This window comes from Epargyreus clarus, unplaced genomic scaffold, assembly GCF_041222505.1.
Source record: "Epargyreus clarus isolate Ecla_fem2 unplaced genomic scaffold, WU_Ecla_fem_2.2 ptg000019l, whole genome shotgun sequence".
NCBI lineage: Eukaryota > Metazoa > Arthropoda > Insecta > Lepidoptera > Hesperiidae > Epargyreus > Epargyreus clarus.
This window is the reverse complement of record NW_027332227.1, coordinates 1,358,840-1,377,751: the sequence shown is the minus strand read 5'-3', so window position 1 is coordinate 1,377,751 and position 18,912 is coordinate 1,358,840. Positions and strand designations below refer to the sequence as shown.

Here is an 18,912-nt window from a genome sequence, read left to right as displayed (position 1 = left end):
TCTATAATCAACCCCTGATAAGATTTGATTCACATCTGAGGTTGGCCGCAAATGCGTTGCTACCCTTGAGAGGTAAGTTAGAACGCCTCCTGTAACAAAATCAAATATCATAAATATATAAATAATTAAGTTAAAATATAATACAATGACGTAATAAAACAAATGCATATCACACACGTGCTCATATCATCGAGATTTCCTGTTATTTATCACGAATTATGTACAATGCGTAATGTTATCACTGGTTTTGATTATACTGTTCAGTATAAATGTTTGAAACGAGTATTTAATTGTTTTTAAATTTAATAATTAGAAAAAATACAATTAAAATATTGTAATTCTTAACTTGTTTTTTTATTCCTTTGCCTTAAAAAATATGTCGATACCATCATTAGATGTGGAAAGACAAACATTTTTTCCATTACATCTATTAATGTAACATTGAGAAATTATTTGTATTGCAAATCACAATTTGTACCGTATACTATTTTTACATTTTTTAATTTGTAAACAACTAATAAACAGCTTATTTGAATTCCCATCCAGAAGTACGATCTCCGTGCTCTATTGTATCCAGCTGAGCGGAGGCGGTCCTGTTTTTGTCACCCTGCCCGCTTTCCCAGTTGAGTCCCGGTCGCATTTGGAGCTACACGCTCCTCCCGTGTCTAATCGCCTGGTACTTTCATCCTTCTTGTGTTGAAAAATGTCGTTAATAAGTGAACGTAACTGAGTGTTTGGACTGAACTAACTGTTGTGTTGTTAAATGGTTTTGAAAACAAAAGCGAGTAAGTTTGTTTTTCTTTAAATAATTTCTTTGTTAATAACCTTCGTAGAACTAGGCTGGTTAGCCTCCCTGTCTATTTTTATCAAACAGCGCCTTAATGTTTATTTTGGTCTGTGATCAATAATTAATTGGATAACAAGTGGGTTGCTAGATTGATGTGAGGAATCTTATGGTTATTTTATTTTCTATAAAATTAGAAAGATCTATAATAGACTAAAACAGCAGTTAAGTAGCTTCTATGTTTTGATTTTTAAGGACGTTACATTAGTAAGTTGTTAAAGGTTTCAACTTCGCTCGTTAGTAATAATCAATCTTGTCCAATTTTAGCCTACTAATGATGTATTTTTTTGTCTTTTTTAAGACATCAGGTATGTTTGTTGCTTCAAAGTTAAATGATCTTACAGTTTACATGTATATAAATACGCACACTTTCAAAAATTAGAGGTTCGTGACTCCAATTTGAAGCTCGGACAACTCTGTTGAGAAGCCGCGTTTCAACCACTCTACTATCACTGCTCTGATAATTATTTCCCGGAAAAAATGTAAATCTCATAGTTTGATATGCAAAATTTGGTTAATATGTATTTACAATTACTAACGGGCATAAATTTAATAGTCACTGGATTACCCGTGTATGGCTGCAACCCTTTTTGCATCTTCCCTCGGATGGTATTTTTTTTCAAACATACGACTGTATATGTGTAATTGTGTATGTCTTATTCGTTAGCACGCCCTATAACCCAAATGGGTTAACGGATTTTAACATATTAGGCGTATCATTCGAGTCTTCTAAATTGCGAAAGTGGCATACTCTACATTATTACTTTTTTCATTTATTTTTTGACCAGATATGTGACATTTCTCACGGACTTTACAATGTAACTAGAGCTTAGAGAGCTGGAGTCAGCACGCTGCTCCGTTGTGGATTAATGGACGAGATCTGTCAGGATTTATCTTACGGCTGTTATCTACTGATAGGAACCGAGTTCAACGACTTACATTATTCTCCGTGAACGAATTAATATTTATGGAAGAGATTATATAAGAGTTCCGTTTTTTAATATAAGGATTCCTGATAACAATAATATAACACTTCCTTCGATACCAATACAGATACCGATACGATATTATCTGTGATTCCGATACGCGTCTTTGATTTACAGTAATTAAGATTACATTAGTGACTTGAGCAGGTGTTGAACCTTAGATCTCTGTGATTCCACGCAATTGTAATGGAATTCGTAGTAAATTAGCTATGATTTTTAGATTACTTTGTTACTATGGAAATATATTTTTATTTATATACCTTGTATGTGTTTTTGTAGGATCTTTTGTATTTTCAAAGATGTACTTTTAGAATGCGTGGCATTTACTTTTATGTAATATAGATATAGTTTCATGTACTTAATTTTTATTTTACTTTAGATTTGTCGATTTAAAGTGTATCTTCAGTACATATTATTATCAAGTAAGAGTGCTCACCAAGAGCTTGAACTCAGTTTATTTATATCTGTATTTTAAATGAATAAAGTTTAAGTTAATAATGAAATCGAGCACTGCCAGGCACTATAGGGAACAATATATCAACAGTTATGTTTATGTCCAATGCTGGGCACAGCTTCCTCTCATAACTAAAAGAGTACAGAAACCCACTCAACCAAACTGCCCCATCTGATATTTCAAATATCATTGGCTGCAACGGTGCAACCTTCTATTTCATAGCCCGTCTGTCAAAAACTTAAAACAAAAGTGAATTAATATTAATTATAAAGTATATTTAATATAATTACTCTGATATATATAACCGGACGTTGCTTGGAGCATTCGGCTTCCTTTCATTGTGCGATGGACGAATCCATTAATTTGAGTTACTAAACGGACAAATGTATTATACCATAGACCAATTAACAGACAGACTATTTATCTAGCACACTAGCGACAGCTACGGTGAAATTTTACATAAATTTATATGAAACTTTTAAAGCTTTTAACAATGTCCATAAAGATTTAAATAAAATTCTGATTCTTGGCACAGAACTTACGAGTTTAAAAATTCAGGCTATAGTCTACGGTAGCCTAGTGTGAACTTCGCATAGCTTTTAAAACTTTTTTTAAGATTCTTAAGTTTCTCTCTCACAATTTTCCTCGCGGTAATATAGTAAAATATCATGTATCCAATAAATGAACGGTTGGAGATTGGGACCAAAACTATATACCGAAGTTTTTGCTGAAGGTGTATTGGCCGAAGATGGTCGAAGCCGAAGCTAAATTTGATGATTCGGTCGGAGGCCACTTCCCAATCATTAATTAAAAATAAAAACTAAAATATATTTATTTTATTTCCAAAATATGCCATAAATTTATAATAATAACTGAATACTTCACCCAACTTAGACAACTTTGTTTAACTTAGATCAAAAGTTACGATCAACTCAAACCGCAGGGTTATACGGGGTTCACCATTACGCCATCTGGTGTGAAAGTACTCTGTGATAAAATTAAAAATAATGAACTCTAATGCGGCTCTCTGCATGGTGCGCTCATCAAGCCAATTAATCTTTAGTTATGGTCACCATTCACCACTTGTCACCACAGCTGTTTTCGACGTTAAACTGTTTAAAGTAATAAAATATATTCTCACAGTTACTGCTGCCAATGTATATAATATACATCATAACTTATATATACATGTTGCTAGTATTTGTATGTAGAGATAATTTTTTCAAGTGGGCACAAACGGCCCAATCCGAAATTATAATTATAAGATATTGCAAAACATTCTGAAAGAAGTTATGGGGTCGTCCTTAATAATCAAATTTTGAAAATTAAAATTGCATTTTTACTAAATTAAAAAAAGTCTCATTGGCTTGCGCTTACTTAAAATTCATCATGTATATAAGTCAACTATTGATCAGTCCTCAACGAATTCCTCCTCACCGATTGAATTAAATTTGAAATGTTATATTAATTCAATGACAAAGCAACAATATGCTATTATTGAGCTGATTGATGAAGGATCCGGATGCTGGCCGTAGCGACGTCCTTACTAAATAAGATATTATCCTTGTCTTATCTAGGCATGATAGATCTATCTAAATAAGTAGGTATGCTTAAAAAAATCGCTAATTCATCATTTTCAAAAATAAGTAATTATTATTATAATAACAGATATTATTATGTAAAAATAACACGTTTTAACCACAGTAACGCTTTTATTCTAAACTAATATTTTCATACTGAAGCATGTATCATTCCCTAGTTATTTATAAGTAAAGTTATCCATGTCAGAATCAAGTTTCACTACTCCACATACCACCAATTTGTCAGTTCCTCTTCATATAAATGTGACAGGCCTATTTACACGAAGCAACACGATCGCTTTTAAAATATATTTTACAGCCAATTCATGTTGTAATGGACGGACGGAAGAGGACTATTTGGACTCCCCCATTAGACCTAGTTGGGGTTAACTGAGTACTGACAAAACATATAGGTCTTTATGGTTGAAGGATTGATTGATAACGGTTGTTTATCTCGTGTTAAGGTACTTTGAACTCAGTTTAAGTAATATATTTTTTTTAGTAGCCAAAAATAGTTATAATTTTGACTGGTATGTAAATTTTCATTTAATTATTGAAGTGAAAACTTTGTAGCGGTGTTGTGCACTTTTTGTAATGGGTAAAAAATGTAAATGCGTCAGGACACGTGGCCTAATCGAAAATACGTAAGACAGCAAAGCGAACTGCAAAAATGAAGATGTCATCCGGTGTCAGCATAAAAAAAAAATGTCAATGGGTGTCAGTTTCATTTTTCATTTATTATATATTATTATTTAGGTTAGGTTTTGAAAGTTTTAACTTCTGCCGGCACTCCCTGAGTGCAACCGGTTGATTTTTTTGGCCAAATAACTTGTAAACTACTTATCCTAATTGGACATAACAATATGAGCTATAAATTTGCATACATTTTGATTAAGCTGATTGTAGGCAATGTGACGTCACACTAAATTAAATATGGCTGTTTTTAAAACTCATGAAGTCATAAAAAATACGTTCGTGTTGGATACAAAACTAAAGGGTGTCTAATTAAAAGATGAATTACATGTCTATTTTGTCGGATTGCAGTATTGTCAATGCTATCTGGGGTGAGTTTAGATGCCCATGAGCGGCAGTGGCCACTTGCCATGACATGAATCAAACAATAATTTGATAATAACAGTTCCCATAGTTCAACGGCATATTTCAATGTACAAGAAAACAAACATTGAAAATATAAATATGCCTAAAATTTTCCGTTATTAATTAGCATTGGAAATGACGGCGATAAATCATGGAATTTATGTTTATACCTTCCTGTCTGACGAAAATCACCTTTTATAAGGTAAACGTCTTCCTAGAATGTTGAAACATCCTACTATAACTGATATTATATTGTTAACTACTGTTCAATTTTGAAACATCCTTTGTTTTTAGTAAACGAATAAATTGTTATTATTTTTATTAGTAAACATCCTAGTAGCTAATTAGCATGCAGCCAAATTGATAGTAAGTGCATTTACTGCATACTTCATCATGGTTTTTTTTATAATATAGGAGTAGCAGACGAACATGCAGTCCACCTGATGGTAAGTGGCTACTGCCGCCCATGGACATTTGTTATCAACCCCAGATAGGATTACATATTTCTACCTGAGGTCGGCCACGGATGCGCTGCTACCCCTGAAGACTAAGCTGGGACGCTTCGGAAAAGTCTGTCTCCCTTACCACAGCCTACAAACCGAAGGGTGAATTGAAGGGTGTGGTAAGGGAGACAGACTTTTCCGACGCGTTCCAGCTTAGTCCTCAGGGGTAGCGGCGCATCTGTGGCCGACCTCAGGTAGGAATATCTAATCCTATCCGGGGTTGATTACAAATGTCCAAAGGCGGCAGTACCCACTTACAAGGTGGACTGCATGCTCGTCCCCTATATTATAAAAAAAAATAGACCGCATATACCTTTGCTATTTCAATCTAACTTTAAAGAAACTTTTAATTATTAACATGTTTTTCAACCTGTGAAAGTCTTTTATATTCAAAAGCAGTCTCAGGTTAAAGCGCTGACCTAGTTCGGTCTGAACAAACAAAAGCAAAAGGGAATTGTAAATATTCCCGGGACTTGTCCTAACAGGGAATTTTGCCTAAAAGCTTTGTTCTAGAGGTCGACTGTGTTAGCGTGACCTTTTTACACGTCTATGTTTTGAACTAGCTTGAAGCTGTGTGTGTAGTGAAATGTATTCTTTACCTGGGGATTTAAATAACTATGATATTCCCAAGCTTAGATAAAAATGGAATAAATAGTCACTCGCGTGAGAGCTTTTTCAATGCACCTTTGAAACGTTAAAACGAAACAAACAAGTATCTGAGTACTTATTTATTAAACGTCGGCTCTTTCACATATTGTTCTATATTCTGTATGGCTAGGTGTTCCATTTTTTCTGGGCAGTGGACATGCAGTCGAATATAAAAAATACATAGATATATCGAACACTTTCTTAACTCTCGTACGAAGGCCAAGTAAGTTTTTTGAACAAAGTAAGACGTACACAAATTGTGTTGATTTCTAAAGTACACTTATAATACGAATTATACCAATGTTGATTGCGTGAATGAAAATCTCTGTAGAGTCATCACCATGTTTCAGGATATTGATAGCTTATTATAAATTTGTTTAGCATGACGTTACGTAAACAGTACAAGTAAGTAGGTAATGTCATTCTCTGTTGTTTCGTCTGAGTTCCCAATTATCTTGTATTATCATATTGTGTCTGATCTGATTTATTATCCCGTGAGGTGCGAAATTGAAGAGACCCAAGGATGCAGATATATTGAACTCAAAATAAGAAGGTCACACATGCTAAAGTGTATTTTTTCTTTGCATGGCAAAGAAAGAAATAATTCAGAAACAGCAGGCCTTGACAATGCTGTCTTAAGAATTACAGGTGATTCGGTGACTATAGAGTTCCTCATCCTTTCTTTCTATCATATATTGTAGATACGCTCGTAATGAGTCTATAATAGATCCTGGCGAGTAATGGTATAAGAGTTCCAAAACGTAATAGTCCTATCATCTATCTAATGCTCCTAGCGTTACCATCGACAATGCAAAAGAGGTCGACGATTGATAAAACTGTACCCTGCGCATCCGCCCGCACAATTGATGTCGATAGGGTTGTCAATTGAATAGACAAATTTATACTACCGTAATGTGGCCTGGTAAAAAAGCAGTGATAACCTAAGGGTTAAGAAACGCAGCCTCTTGATCGAAGGTTGAGGTTCAAATCCCAGGCACGCATTTCTGATTTTTCAAAGTGCGTATTAAAAGTTAATTATCATTTGCTTAAACGGTGAAGGAAAATATCGTGAGAAATCCAACGCACCTGAGAATTCTTAAAAAAAGTTTTCAAAGGTATGTGAAGTCTACCAATACGCACTTAGTCAGCGCGGTGGACTATGACCTAATCCTGCTCATTCTGAGAGGAGACTCGTGCCCAGAATTGAGACAGTAATGGCTTGATGATGATGATAGTGAAGGTAGCCTGGAAGTAATCGCTGTTAAGCGATAAGGTCGCCTTTTATATTGTTGTAAATCTGTATGTTTCTTTGTTATTTTATTTTGTGGCTTCAATAAAGAGAGTTGATATTTTAAGACAAGCATATTGTTAAGCCGACTACTTTTATGACCAGAGGGTAAGCCCTAAAAGATCCCTTTGTTAGCATCCCTTTACATACTATTATGTCAAAAATAACAAAAGTAGTTTTAAAAATTTAAATAAATATTTTTAATTAAGTAATAAGAATATTTTTGTTTAACAGAACTAGCAAACCGAGTATTTGATTAAATGCAACTATCTCATTTTAAGTAAGCTCTGTAGTGTAAGTCTGCAGCCCGTTATCACTGTTACTAATCAGAAATAAGACAGGCCTTACTCAAGTAAGACTTGTAATAGAATGCCTCAATAAAGTGAATTGCATCGCACACTGTTCCAAAAATTAAAAATATTATTGACCTTTAGTATAAGTTGTACTTTTTAGGTATCCGGCAAGTTTACTTGTTGATATGTAATAATTATAAAACATATCCGGTTATAATCTAATGCGTGACAACCCTGTGCAAAGCATGCGAAACTTGGTGCGTAATTATCAAATACAATTTAAACTCTAGCTAATAGAAAATAGAGTGGAATTTATTTGATTCATTATTATGGATAAGAATTGTCGTTTTCGTTAATATTAAGTTAATTTAACAGAGAATAGATAAATATTTTTGAGTAGTAACTTTAGTGTGATTTGCAAAAAATGCACTTCACACACACACATGCACACAATGTGATCGACTTCAGATAGAATCACTATTCTATATGGAGGTTATTACCATTAGATTGACTGCACGCTTGCCACTTCTATCTTATAAAAAAATCTCACTAGTCCATATTTTAGACATACTAGACGTTCTCACACTGAGAGAGAGATGTGCACTGAGAGAGAGTTTGCCTGTTTTCCTGACGATCCTGATGAGGAGAATGGGATAAATTACTAAAATCGCGTATTGTCATCGGTTCTTGATAATTGTTCAAAATTTTAAATTATTTGGGCCGTTCAAAGTGGTTAAAAATCGAGTTCAAAGGTTCCGTTACATACATACTACATAGATACAACCCAAGCTCATAATAAAAGCGTGGTAAAAAGACATGACCTCTTAGAAGTTACATTTCTCTCTCACCCCCACTGTAAGGGACTTTTTAAGACGTCACAGATTTACTATTCTTTAAAGTAAAACAAAGTACGCTATTTGTATACATATAAGAATGTTCATACACGTTCACTGTATTGTACTCAGCTTTTTAAAACTACAGACAGGAAGATAACTCGCGTGCAGCTAGCCTTTGTATGACGTCGTGTCGACATGTGATAATCTAGGGAACTAAGGAGTCAGCTATTGTGTGAGCCAGTGGTTCTTAACCTTTAACTATAGGCTTTAGAACAGCAGGTTTTAACACTTTCTGTACTCATAGCGTACAGTGTTTTCTATCATTCATAGCGACGGACTCAAAAATATGAGTGAACGAATACCCAGACCCAGAGTATAATTTTCAATTAATTACAGTGTAAACTCTATATAACGGCACTGAAGGGACTGTGCATTTTATGGCGTTATAGAGAGTGGTCGTTAAATGGAGAGAAGAAAAATCAGAATTAGAAAAAGAAAAAGTTTATTTCAGTCTAGTGTTAGTAGTTATGTTCATAAAAAAGAATCTTATTTGAACGCTATTGCGAGTAGTTTGTTATTTTTGTCTGACGTCTTTTGCTGCACCAGTAATTTTGTTGTATTCTTTTAATTATTTTATTCATATCTTCTGATATTGAGGCATCTTGGTGACAAAGGAAGTAATTTTCCAATAATTTTGTGCAAGCAATCCAATTTGTAAACAAAAGAACGAATTTCTTAGAAAGTTTCGTATGCATGATGCCGACAGACAGGTTTATTGCGGGCTAAGATAATAAAGCGACAAAAGAACGTACACAGGTGCGCAGTTTTTACTAATTTTAGCAACTTAAAAGGTACTTTTTGTTTAATTGTGGTCGTTATTGAGAGTGGGTGTAATGCTATGTAGAGTGTATCATTGTATGGAATACAAGCTAAACCAACTACGCCAATTGTTTTCGACGCATTAGAGAGTTTGTCGTTAAATCGAGTGACGTTACATGGAATTTACACTGTATTTGATAAGCTCCAGGTTGATAAGCACTCCACCATCTCAGTTGTGTGAATAAAGAAGACTAAGTTAGAATATCCTTATTATGTAGTAAGGTATAAGCTTCAAACTAAAAGTATCGTGCAAATAAACATTTGATCTACTTACAAGCAGTTTTTTAATATTATTGATTCCCTATTCCTATTATTGTTGGTAGTTATGCTGGCCCAAAGCACCAGCATTGGTTCAAACATTGAAGCTCTCACGCGAGGATCGAAAGGTCAACTAACTCGGCAGGATGGGGAGCGTAAAGGGGGCATCGGAATTAATTGTCAAGTGACGGTCGTGTGATAGCGCCTTACTTGCGTAATAATCACTAACTAGCAATAGAGAAGACACTTGTATCACTATTAGCTAATAGGGGATAAACTTTTAATCGCTATAGAAAAAATACATAGGAAAGTTACAACCTTTTCGAAGTTGGATAACTTATAGATAAATATCTAACTATACAAACTCACCTTTTTCGATATCGTTTAAAATAGAAATCTTTTCAGGATGACTAAAATAGGTAAAAAATCTTAAATACTTATGTGAGATATGACCTGAAACAAAATGGATAATTTTAAAAATATTCATAACCTACAGTGACATTAAAATAAATTGATTAAGATTAATAAAATTGATTGATAAGATATTGTCAAGATTGATTAATTGATAGATTAAGTTTTGCTTAGATAAGTGTAACAACAAAATTTGTAATGTTATTGTTGTGTATCAATTGAAAAAATGCTAAAAACATAAAAAAAAACAATAAAATATTATATTATTTCAGCATACATTTTTATAAATTTTATTAGAAAAAAAGTATTTTATATGTCATCTGCCTAAATAGAAAAGAGGTCTTGTTTTGGTTGAAACCTTGGTTGCTCAAAGAAAAGCACAGGAAAGTTACTAGCAGCATAGTTTTATTACGTGGCCCCATAATACATATCGCTACTAGCTCCTATTTCTCCCCTTCCCATTATATTAATACTTCCCCATTTACTAGCTATAACTTCCCCATTGGCAGTGCAACACTAGTAATGCCCACTCGTTAACACGATCCTGCTCTAGCTAGAGCCATAAAATATTGTTAATGGATTCTATGAAGACGATATTTTATCTTAATTTATGTACTCACTCGTACTTATTGTTAAATTATCTATTAGAGCCCTTAATTGATATATTGTAAGCGAAGTCTGAATTGATGCAACGAGGTGGAATGTTATCCAGATTTTCTTTAGTTGTGGAGAGAGAAAGTTGTGGAGAGATGCCCAGCAGTGGCATACAAATTCTGTTTTAACACAGGGTTGACTGGTAGATAATACTGTTCATTGGGTAGGTATTAAGGTCGCTCTCTTGTAACACTATTTGAAGAGGTGATGCCATAATAAAATGAAAATGGTTGCAGTTATAAATTTAATGAATATTTCAATTTTTTTCAAATTTAAACACTTTTAATTTTTCCCCATTTTAGATCAAACCAATGTTTGATCTAATTCACCAATGGACCAATGTCCATTGGCCCACAATATAACCAAAAATTGGCTCAAACACATAAGACCTCAAATGGATCAAGACCTCATAAGGATTTTTTTTATTTCCAGATAACATGAACACCAGAGCAAGCATGTAGCAAGATGGATTGGCTGTGGGTTCAGTGACCAAAATGACAGTGCCAAGTGACAGGACTATAGAGACACGGATATGGTGTGTTGTGATCATTGTGGTTGTGCTCGCCGTGGTCGAGGTGGTCAGCTTGAATGGGCCCAACGTGTGCATGGTGCAACAGAAGTAAGTTGTTGTTATACTATTCCAATAGCAGACAAGCATGGAGTCCACCTGATGGTAAGTGGCTACTACCGCACATGGACATCTGTAATCAATTCCAGATTAATTTCCTGAGATCTACCACAGATGCGCCGCTAGGGAAATGTATCTCCCTGACACATACACCAGAACACAGCAGCGCTTAACACTGCTGTTAAAGGCAGAAATAGTGGCGATGGGGCCGCCGAATTTAAACTACAGAGGGTTCTTTACATGTTTTTTTATGATATAGGGGTAGCAAACGAACATGCAGTCCACCTGTTGGTAAGTGGATACTGTCGCCCATGGACATCTGTAATCAACCCCAGATAGGATATGATATTCCTACCTGAGATCGGCCTCAGATGCGCTGCTACCCCTAAGGACTAAGCTGAACGCCTCGGAAAAGTATCACCCTTACCACACACTTCAAACCAGAACTCAACAGCGCTGTTAATAGGCAATAGGCGTGGCGGTGGTGCCGAATTTGAACTACATAGGGTTCTTTAAATGTTATTGATAAACAATGTTTCAGGTACAACATCACAAAGCGCGTGAAGTACCGCGCGCCGATGTCGATCCGCACGTACGAGTGGTGCTTCTCCATGCCGCCGAGGTGCTCCAAGTGGAACGTGGAGATGAGGGACCTCACTCGCTTGGAAGTAAGATATCGATCATGGTTAAACTGTAAACCTATTGCAGCTACAGCATCAAGCAAAATTGTGAAGAGATAAAATGTGTGTTTACATTCTTAACGCATCTATGACATTCTCTTACAGACTAGATCAGAAATAATATCAATAAAAATGTTTTCAAATGTGTGTATCGATAGAAAACACACCTTTGAGAACTTTTTTTCATTATCTGATAAAATAAAAAATAATTAATTCCTTAATTTCATTCAATCCTTCAATCAATGTACTTATTAAGATTACCTACTAATGATATCATAATAGATTTTAAATAGTTCAAACACAAGGTAAGTATTTTTAAGTACTTGTGCATATATGCATTTAAATATTCGAAGAGGTAAAGGCACATTCTTTGAGATTCAAACTAAAAATATACCTCTGAGATATCATAAATTACAATTCGTACTGGTACTCAACAGTTCAAAATAGGTATTTAAATGAATATACATATCGGCCGGAAACTGAACCCGGACCCTTTGCAACGGACCGGCATTGCGCCAAGTCGTCAGGTATCCCTTAGTACACTAAACAACTTTCAGGTTGCATTATATCCTTAGTACCGATTGCACCATCTAAATATATAGTTGATCATAAAGTAAGATAACTTTCCTCAGCAAATTATGGCAGAATTGCAAATCTTGTCAAAGTTGAGATATAGTTTAATGATCTGGGAGCAAAGTAGAATTAGTATTACTACACAGCCATTTGAATATAGCCTACATGAGGTAATCTGCGAGTGTATTTAGCCTGCATGGAATGTAGGACAATCTTCGTTTTAATATCTATATACTTGCATTCTTACACAAGAATGGAAAAAATACCACATGGTTTTGCATGTAATAGGAATAACAAGAGATTGCCATCTATCTGAGTTGATCTTAGATATGTTGCTACCCGTGATATGAATACTTCTTCTAATAAAAATTACAGCATCTTTCATAGTACATTTATACGCATTTATATTATAGGAACGCAGCGACGTATATGGTCGCTGCGTTCTAGCTGATAGTGTTTTGTTAAGCTACTAATCTATGTGTTAAGCAGAGATATTTGCATTATTCCGATTATTCTTCGAAGAAACAAAGACTTGCACTACATAAAAGTGCATAAGTAATGCGATTCTTCAAAAAAGTGCAAAAAGAGTTTCAAAGCCGGCGATATATTCCGAACTCTTTAGATGTTGCAAATGTCCATCGGTAATGGTGGTTTTTCATGAATTCCGTCTAACTATACGCTTATTTGAATTATGAAATAAGCACTTCATCTGAATATAAACATCGGTATTTTATTGAAATTGCAGACCGAGGAACGCACGGCAGAAGTAGCGGTATGCTGCCCGGGATACAAGATGAGGGATGTGTCGTGTGTCCCCATCTGCCCCCTCGGGAAGACGGGCCACGGTTGTTCGGAGGGTAATATTGAACAATTCACAATTGTCTTAACTAGGCCCTAGGCTATACAATTTCCCTTCAAATTATGATTATAAGAGGATTATACCACATTCAGCACATTTTATCGCTAGTCGAGAATTGAAGACATTTTATAATGTATCGCAACCTTCTATACCATAACGTTCTGAATGATTTTACACTTCCTTCACTAATAACCTTACTTTAGGATTCTTAAGGTGTAAATCAAAGTATCTACCAATTCACACTAAGCCAGCATGGTAGCCTTTACTATAGCATAAATCTTTCGCACTCTGTGTAGCGATCCTCCCCAGCAGAGGGACAATACTGGGTTGTGATCATATCGGTCATTACAGATATTTGAGAGACATTATTATGGGGATATCTAACTTTAAGTACTCTGTGTAATCATATAATGTTCGCTGGTCGCATCCAAGATATTACTTGAGCGATTAGATCAGAACTAATGTAGAAGATAACTAAAGAGATCAGAACTATTCGATAATCAGACACTAATCAACCATTCTTCCAGACTGTCCCCCTAAGAAATGGGGACCGAATTGTGTACACGAGTGTCCCAGCTGTGAACATGGTACCTGCTCCCCGACCACTGGCGAGTGCCAATGTGAAGATGGATGGCAAGGTGAGAGGTGGGTTGCCGTTGATATTTATATTCTAGTGGCTCATAGTATGGCAAAAGCCATGCTTATGCTTAATACTGCTTATATAAGAGATTTTGCTTTTAACTGCTGTATCACTTATCACTATGTTTCATGATACTATGAGTATAAAAGGAAGAAGAAATATTAAATCATTATAGTATAATAGCTATGTATGAAGGGAATAAAAGTTTATAGCATATTCTATCTACGGGTATTTTTATTTGCTTCTTTTCTTACAATTAATGGATCTCTATTGGTTAATTTCGTTTCTTTGTCTTTTCTTGTTTCGTATTTGTTTTTAAACAAATGGTATTTTTTACTTTGATGGTTTTGTTATAGTAGATCTAGCCCTTCTTAATTATTACTATACTCTATCTTAGTATTTTTATATGAATAATAACCAATAGAAATATTTCTATAAATATTATCGTTTACATATATGTATAAGGGAAGAATAATTGGTAGAATTCTAATAAAATACTTTATTTGTTTACAGTTGCTCGATCAGCATGCCTTCTACTCCATCCACAACCACCATGATGGAAGAAATACTAACAACAGCCAAACCTACTACTAAAACCTCTCTTCAGACTACCATTAAAACCGAACCAACTACAAGAACTACAGTTACTGAAACAACTGTACCTAGCACAACTCCAATGCAGACGACATCGTCGACAACAACTAGTCCACCTCCTACCACAACATCAAGTACTGTAAGGACAACAACAACAACTCAAACAACAACAACAACACCAACCTCAACAACAGTAGTAACAAGATCAACTACTGTACCTACTGAGTTGTTCGATAATTTTACCGCAACACCAGCATGGACTACACAAAGTGATGATATGTTGAAGGCGCCTAAGAACATTGCGATTAGTTCAAATTACAACAGAACTGAAATTCCAATAGAAACTTCAACTATTGTGGTCCCTACAAATGTAAGTGGTCTTATGAAAGAGGTAACCGTTGCTACCACATCGACCATACTACCACCTACAACAACTGTGGAAACTACTTCTTTAGTTAAACTTACAGTTAAAGAAACTGCAACGAAGACTGAATCCTCAAAGAAACCAGACACAACCGCAAAATTGACAACTATTAAAACAAAACCAAAAGAGATTTGGATACGACCCACTCAGAGAGGTGAATCTACATTTATTGAAACTAAAATTAAACCCATCCTAGAACAGCATAATAGATACAGAAGTGCGACTAAAAACGAGGAGGTATCAGAGTTAACAACCCCGAGAACTATTATTGTCTCTATTATACCTACATCTGTATCTTATGTCACCTTCAAAAAGATAGCGCTTACGACAGCGTCTTATGTGGCTCCAAAGAATAATGTTTCGTTGCAACAGCAGCAACCAATGTATAATAAATCAGAACAGGCTATTACGAAGTCCTTATCAACACAACCGACGTCAACCTCGATGCCTACTATAAGAATATCGACGTTAGTTCCGAAAAATGTGACCACATCGACAGTTTCTCTGCCACATAAAAATATTACCAAATCCTTCTCAAAATTTGAGGAGACACATCCAAATACTATGAAGGTCTCTTTAACGAGTAAAACGACTAATAGCATGCCGAGCACCTTAAATGCGGCTAACAAGAACTCTTCTAACATTTTAACAAATACTTCTTCTTCAACTAACAATCGAATTACTCAAGGACTGGAAACCCACGGAACGACTCTTAAATTTTCCAAAAATACTTCAATTAACCGCCTAACTACTCCGGGACCGAGTACTATGAATGCAACGACTTCTATATCTCACATAACAACTACATCTGTAAGAAGTAAGCTTCCGCTTCCTGCTACAAATGTCATTAAATATCATCAAAGTGAAAAACCGAGGAATGTTACACTTAAGCCAGTACCAACGACAAAACCGAATGAGATATCAACAAAAACGACCAAATTATTGGCTATTCATCATTCGCAGAAAGTTAATGATACTAAAAAAAATATAACAAAGATCTCTAACACTAAATCTGTAACGACAGCAGAACCGCTAGAGGATGAAACTTTTCATATTTTGACAGAACCGGAGCATATAACTGCCGTGATGAGTGACAAAGGCCGTGATCACTCAACAGTTGACCTGATATCCGTGATAAGTATCGCAGGAGGCGTGATGATGGCTGTTATTACTGTGGCAGTTATTATAGTGATGGTGGAAAGATGTAAGAGGCCGAGGTATGAAGATGTGAGGAAAATAAACGATATTCGAATGCAAGTAATGATTGATAATAATGATGTTCCACCGCCTTACGTAAGAAGTATCTTCCACACACCGCTGCCAGGTAAATAATTAATTATTCTAAATCATTTTTTTTTTATATTAAAAATATAATTTTAATATACGCAATACAAATGAAATAATCCTAATAATCCTTTAAAATCCTTTTAAATTATAATCCTTTTAAATTTATATAATAATAATAAAAAAAATGATTAAAATCTATTGTATAAGTGTGAGACACTATTTCATCACTCGATGTATCGGCCCATTAGCTCAGTTGGTTAGAGCGTCGTGCTAATAACGCGAAGGTCGCGGGTTCGATCCCCTCATGGGCCATTATTTTTTTTATTTTTTATTTTAATCCATTTTTTTTTTCAGAACCACCATCATCAGAAAAATGTCATTATCAACCAATTTCCACATTGGACAGAAATTTAAAACAATTTATGAGACCAGTTGTAGTACAAACAATTTCACCTATCATGCTCGAGAATTTTAGAGGTACTTAAATAGTTTAAATTAAAGAATTAATTTTATGTATTATTAATGTTAGATTAAATACAATTATAATAAATTATTTTTTAGGCATATTGGAGTGTCACTACGATCATTTGCCACAAAGAAATTACGATTGTGGAACAATGTCTACACGTTGCTCAGTAACGCCATCTATGGCGTGCACTGAAGAACTATGTGGTGAGCGAGCTCTCTCAGTGTCTGATTACACAATAGAAGCGTTGAAATGTGAAGCAAAATTAGATGTTATCGACAATACTACGTCAGAGCCTTTATATGCTGAAATTCCTTGCTGGAGACCACCATCAGAACATGCAATTGAAGTTTTAAACTTAAATGGAGAAGCTATAACTGAATTATGACCGAAATAAACAATTCACCGTGCCAAGAGTATTTTAGTGTTAACGACGGCGATAGATGGCGCTGTTACGAAATGTTTGTGTAGTTTATAAATAGTAATATCTTTATGTTTATTTATTTATGCCAAAGAATCAATAATAATTTTATTGTGAGTAATGAATGGAAAAATGGTGTAGGTATGTTTTGTGTTAGGATAATACTTTGTGTTAAAAATAAATCTCATTACATTTTTGTCTTTTTATCAATACCTCGTTAACGCCAGCATAAAATACGATAAGTAGGTGCTTTGTCCCTGTAGTACCGGGACCAGAATAGGGCTACGGTAACCCTTGCCTGTCGTAAGAGGCGACTAAAAGGGGCTTCCGGGGTTGCGGGCGGCAAGAGTGGGAGCTCAAACCGTCCAGCAAGCGACCCCGGGAAGGACAGCGGTTTGTGTAGTCGCATATCGCTGTAATCACCAGGGGATGTGAGAGGAGAGTAAATTGCTCCCCCGGTTGTGTTCCGTTGGAGATCCCGGAGTTCTCCACCAAACGCTGAGGACGGCCACCGGGGGGGTTTTAGTGTGGTAAAAATCCCACATAACCCGGCGTCACTCCCATGGCGTCGGGTACCTTATGAAAAATGATTCAGGAGATGTGTAATAAAAAAAGGACCCTTCGACCTGCAGCATAGAATAACCTAACATCAAAACTACTGATGTACAGTTTAAATGATGTAGTAAAGCTAATTAATTTCCATTTTATTTAGTCTGTAGCAAAAACCACTAAGACCACGATTACCCCTGATTTGAATTTTGCATCAAATCTCTTGCTAGCATAACGAAATATATTGCTAGTAATATTTTGAAAGGCGTTACCCTAATCAAGTCGACATGCCGTTAACTCAAAATTTAGTTTGTGAACTTAATTGCTTATCAATAACATCTGCATCCCTGACCATCCATATTTGATAATAAGTAGTGTATGGTAGTAAGTCTTAGTAACTAGATACTTCAGTGGGCTGCATACTCTTGCTACTTTAATTGCAAACTTAGTCCAACTAAGCACATGAAATACACAAATTTCAGTTAATTGAGAGCCATGTATGAGGTAATAACTAACTAGATACATGTATAGTGTATACCTTTATTGTCAATTTTTATGGTACATAAAAAGGGACACCTTGGTTATGTAACCAATTTAAGGTAAACATTCGAAAATGTAATTATGGAACATTTTAGTTTATTTCTACCTATGACACAGAAATAAAAAGATTCATATATATTAGAGTTATTCAACAGATACTTCATAGAGAGTAAATAGTCTCTAAGTTATGTATCCCTGCAAGTCATCGACAAAGTCTTTCTTATTTTTAATTAGTTACTTTTTTATACGGATACAGAGTACCTGAAAAAAGGAACAGTCCCGTTCTAAATGGAGCATATGGTCACTTTATATCTTTTATATCAAGTATACAGTATACTCCATTTGTATATTATCGTTTTATGATCCCGCTAAAGACTTTCTAAGAAACAGTGTACCTACTACATTGTGCTTTTGGGCTTTTGGTAGTTAACTGATTATTTGGTACATTTGGTATTTTACATCAGTAGCAAAAGAGTACGCAATCCACCCAATGGAAACTGGTAACTGACGCCCATCGGT

General features: G+C 35.1%; 1 protein-coding gene and 1 non-coding gene across 5 annotated transcripts; both read left to right on the top strand.

The window, feature by feature from the left end:
* The first annotated feature begins 607 nt into the window (after nucleotides 1-607).
* Nucleotides 608-17,500, top strand: NimA (Nimrod A). Of its 4 annotated transcripts, XM_073083375.1 has the most exons (9): nucleotides 608-785; nucleotides 11,165-11,351; nucleotides 11,902-12,028; nucleotides 13,359-13,470; nucleotides 14,000-14,117; nucleotides 14,626-15,284; nucleotides 16,194-16,454; nucleotides 16,772-16,894; nucleotides 16,979-17,500. In XM_073083375.1, the coding sequence occupies exons 2-9, from the start codon at nucleotides 11,227-11,229 to the stop codon at nucleotides 17,269-17,271; spliced, it is 1,818 nt and encodes a 605-aa protein (XP_072939476.1). In that variant the 5' UTR covers nucleotides 608-785; nucleotides 11,165-11,226; the 3' UTR covers nucleotides 17,272-17,500. The 4 variants fall into 4 exon arrangements, with proteins under 4 accessions (XP_072939476.1, XP_072939473.1, XP_072939474.1 ...); XM_073083372.1 differs by having other exon boundaries at nucleotides 14,626-16,454; XM_073083373.1 differs by lacking the exon at nucleotides 608-785 and adding an exon at nucleotides 6,701-6,761 and having other exon boundaries at nucleotides 14,626-16,454.
* On the top strand, nucleotides 16,656-16,729 carry TRNAI-AAU (transfer RNA isoleucine (anticodon AAU)). Its single transcript has one exon. It is a non-coding gene; the product is annotated as a tRNA-Ile (tRNA).
* Nucleotides 17,501-18,912: the final 1,412 nt, after the last annotated feature.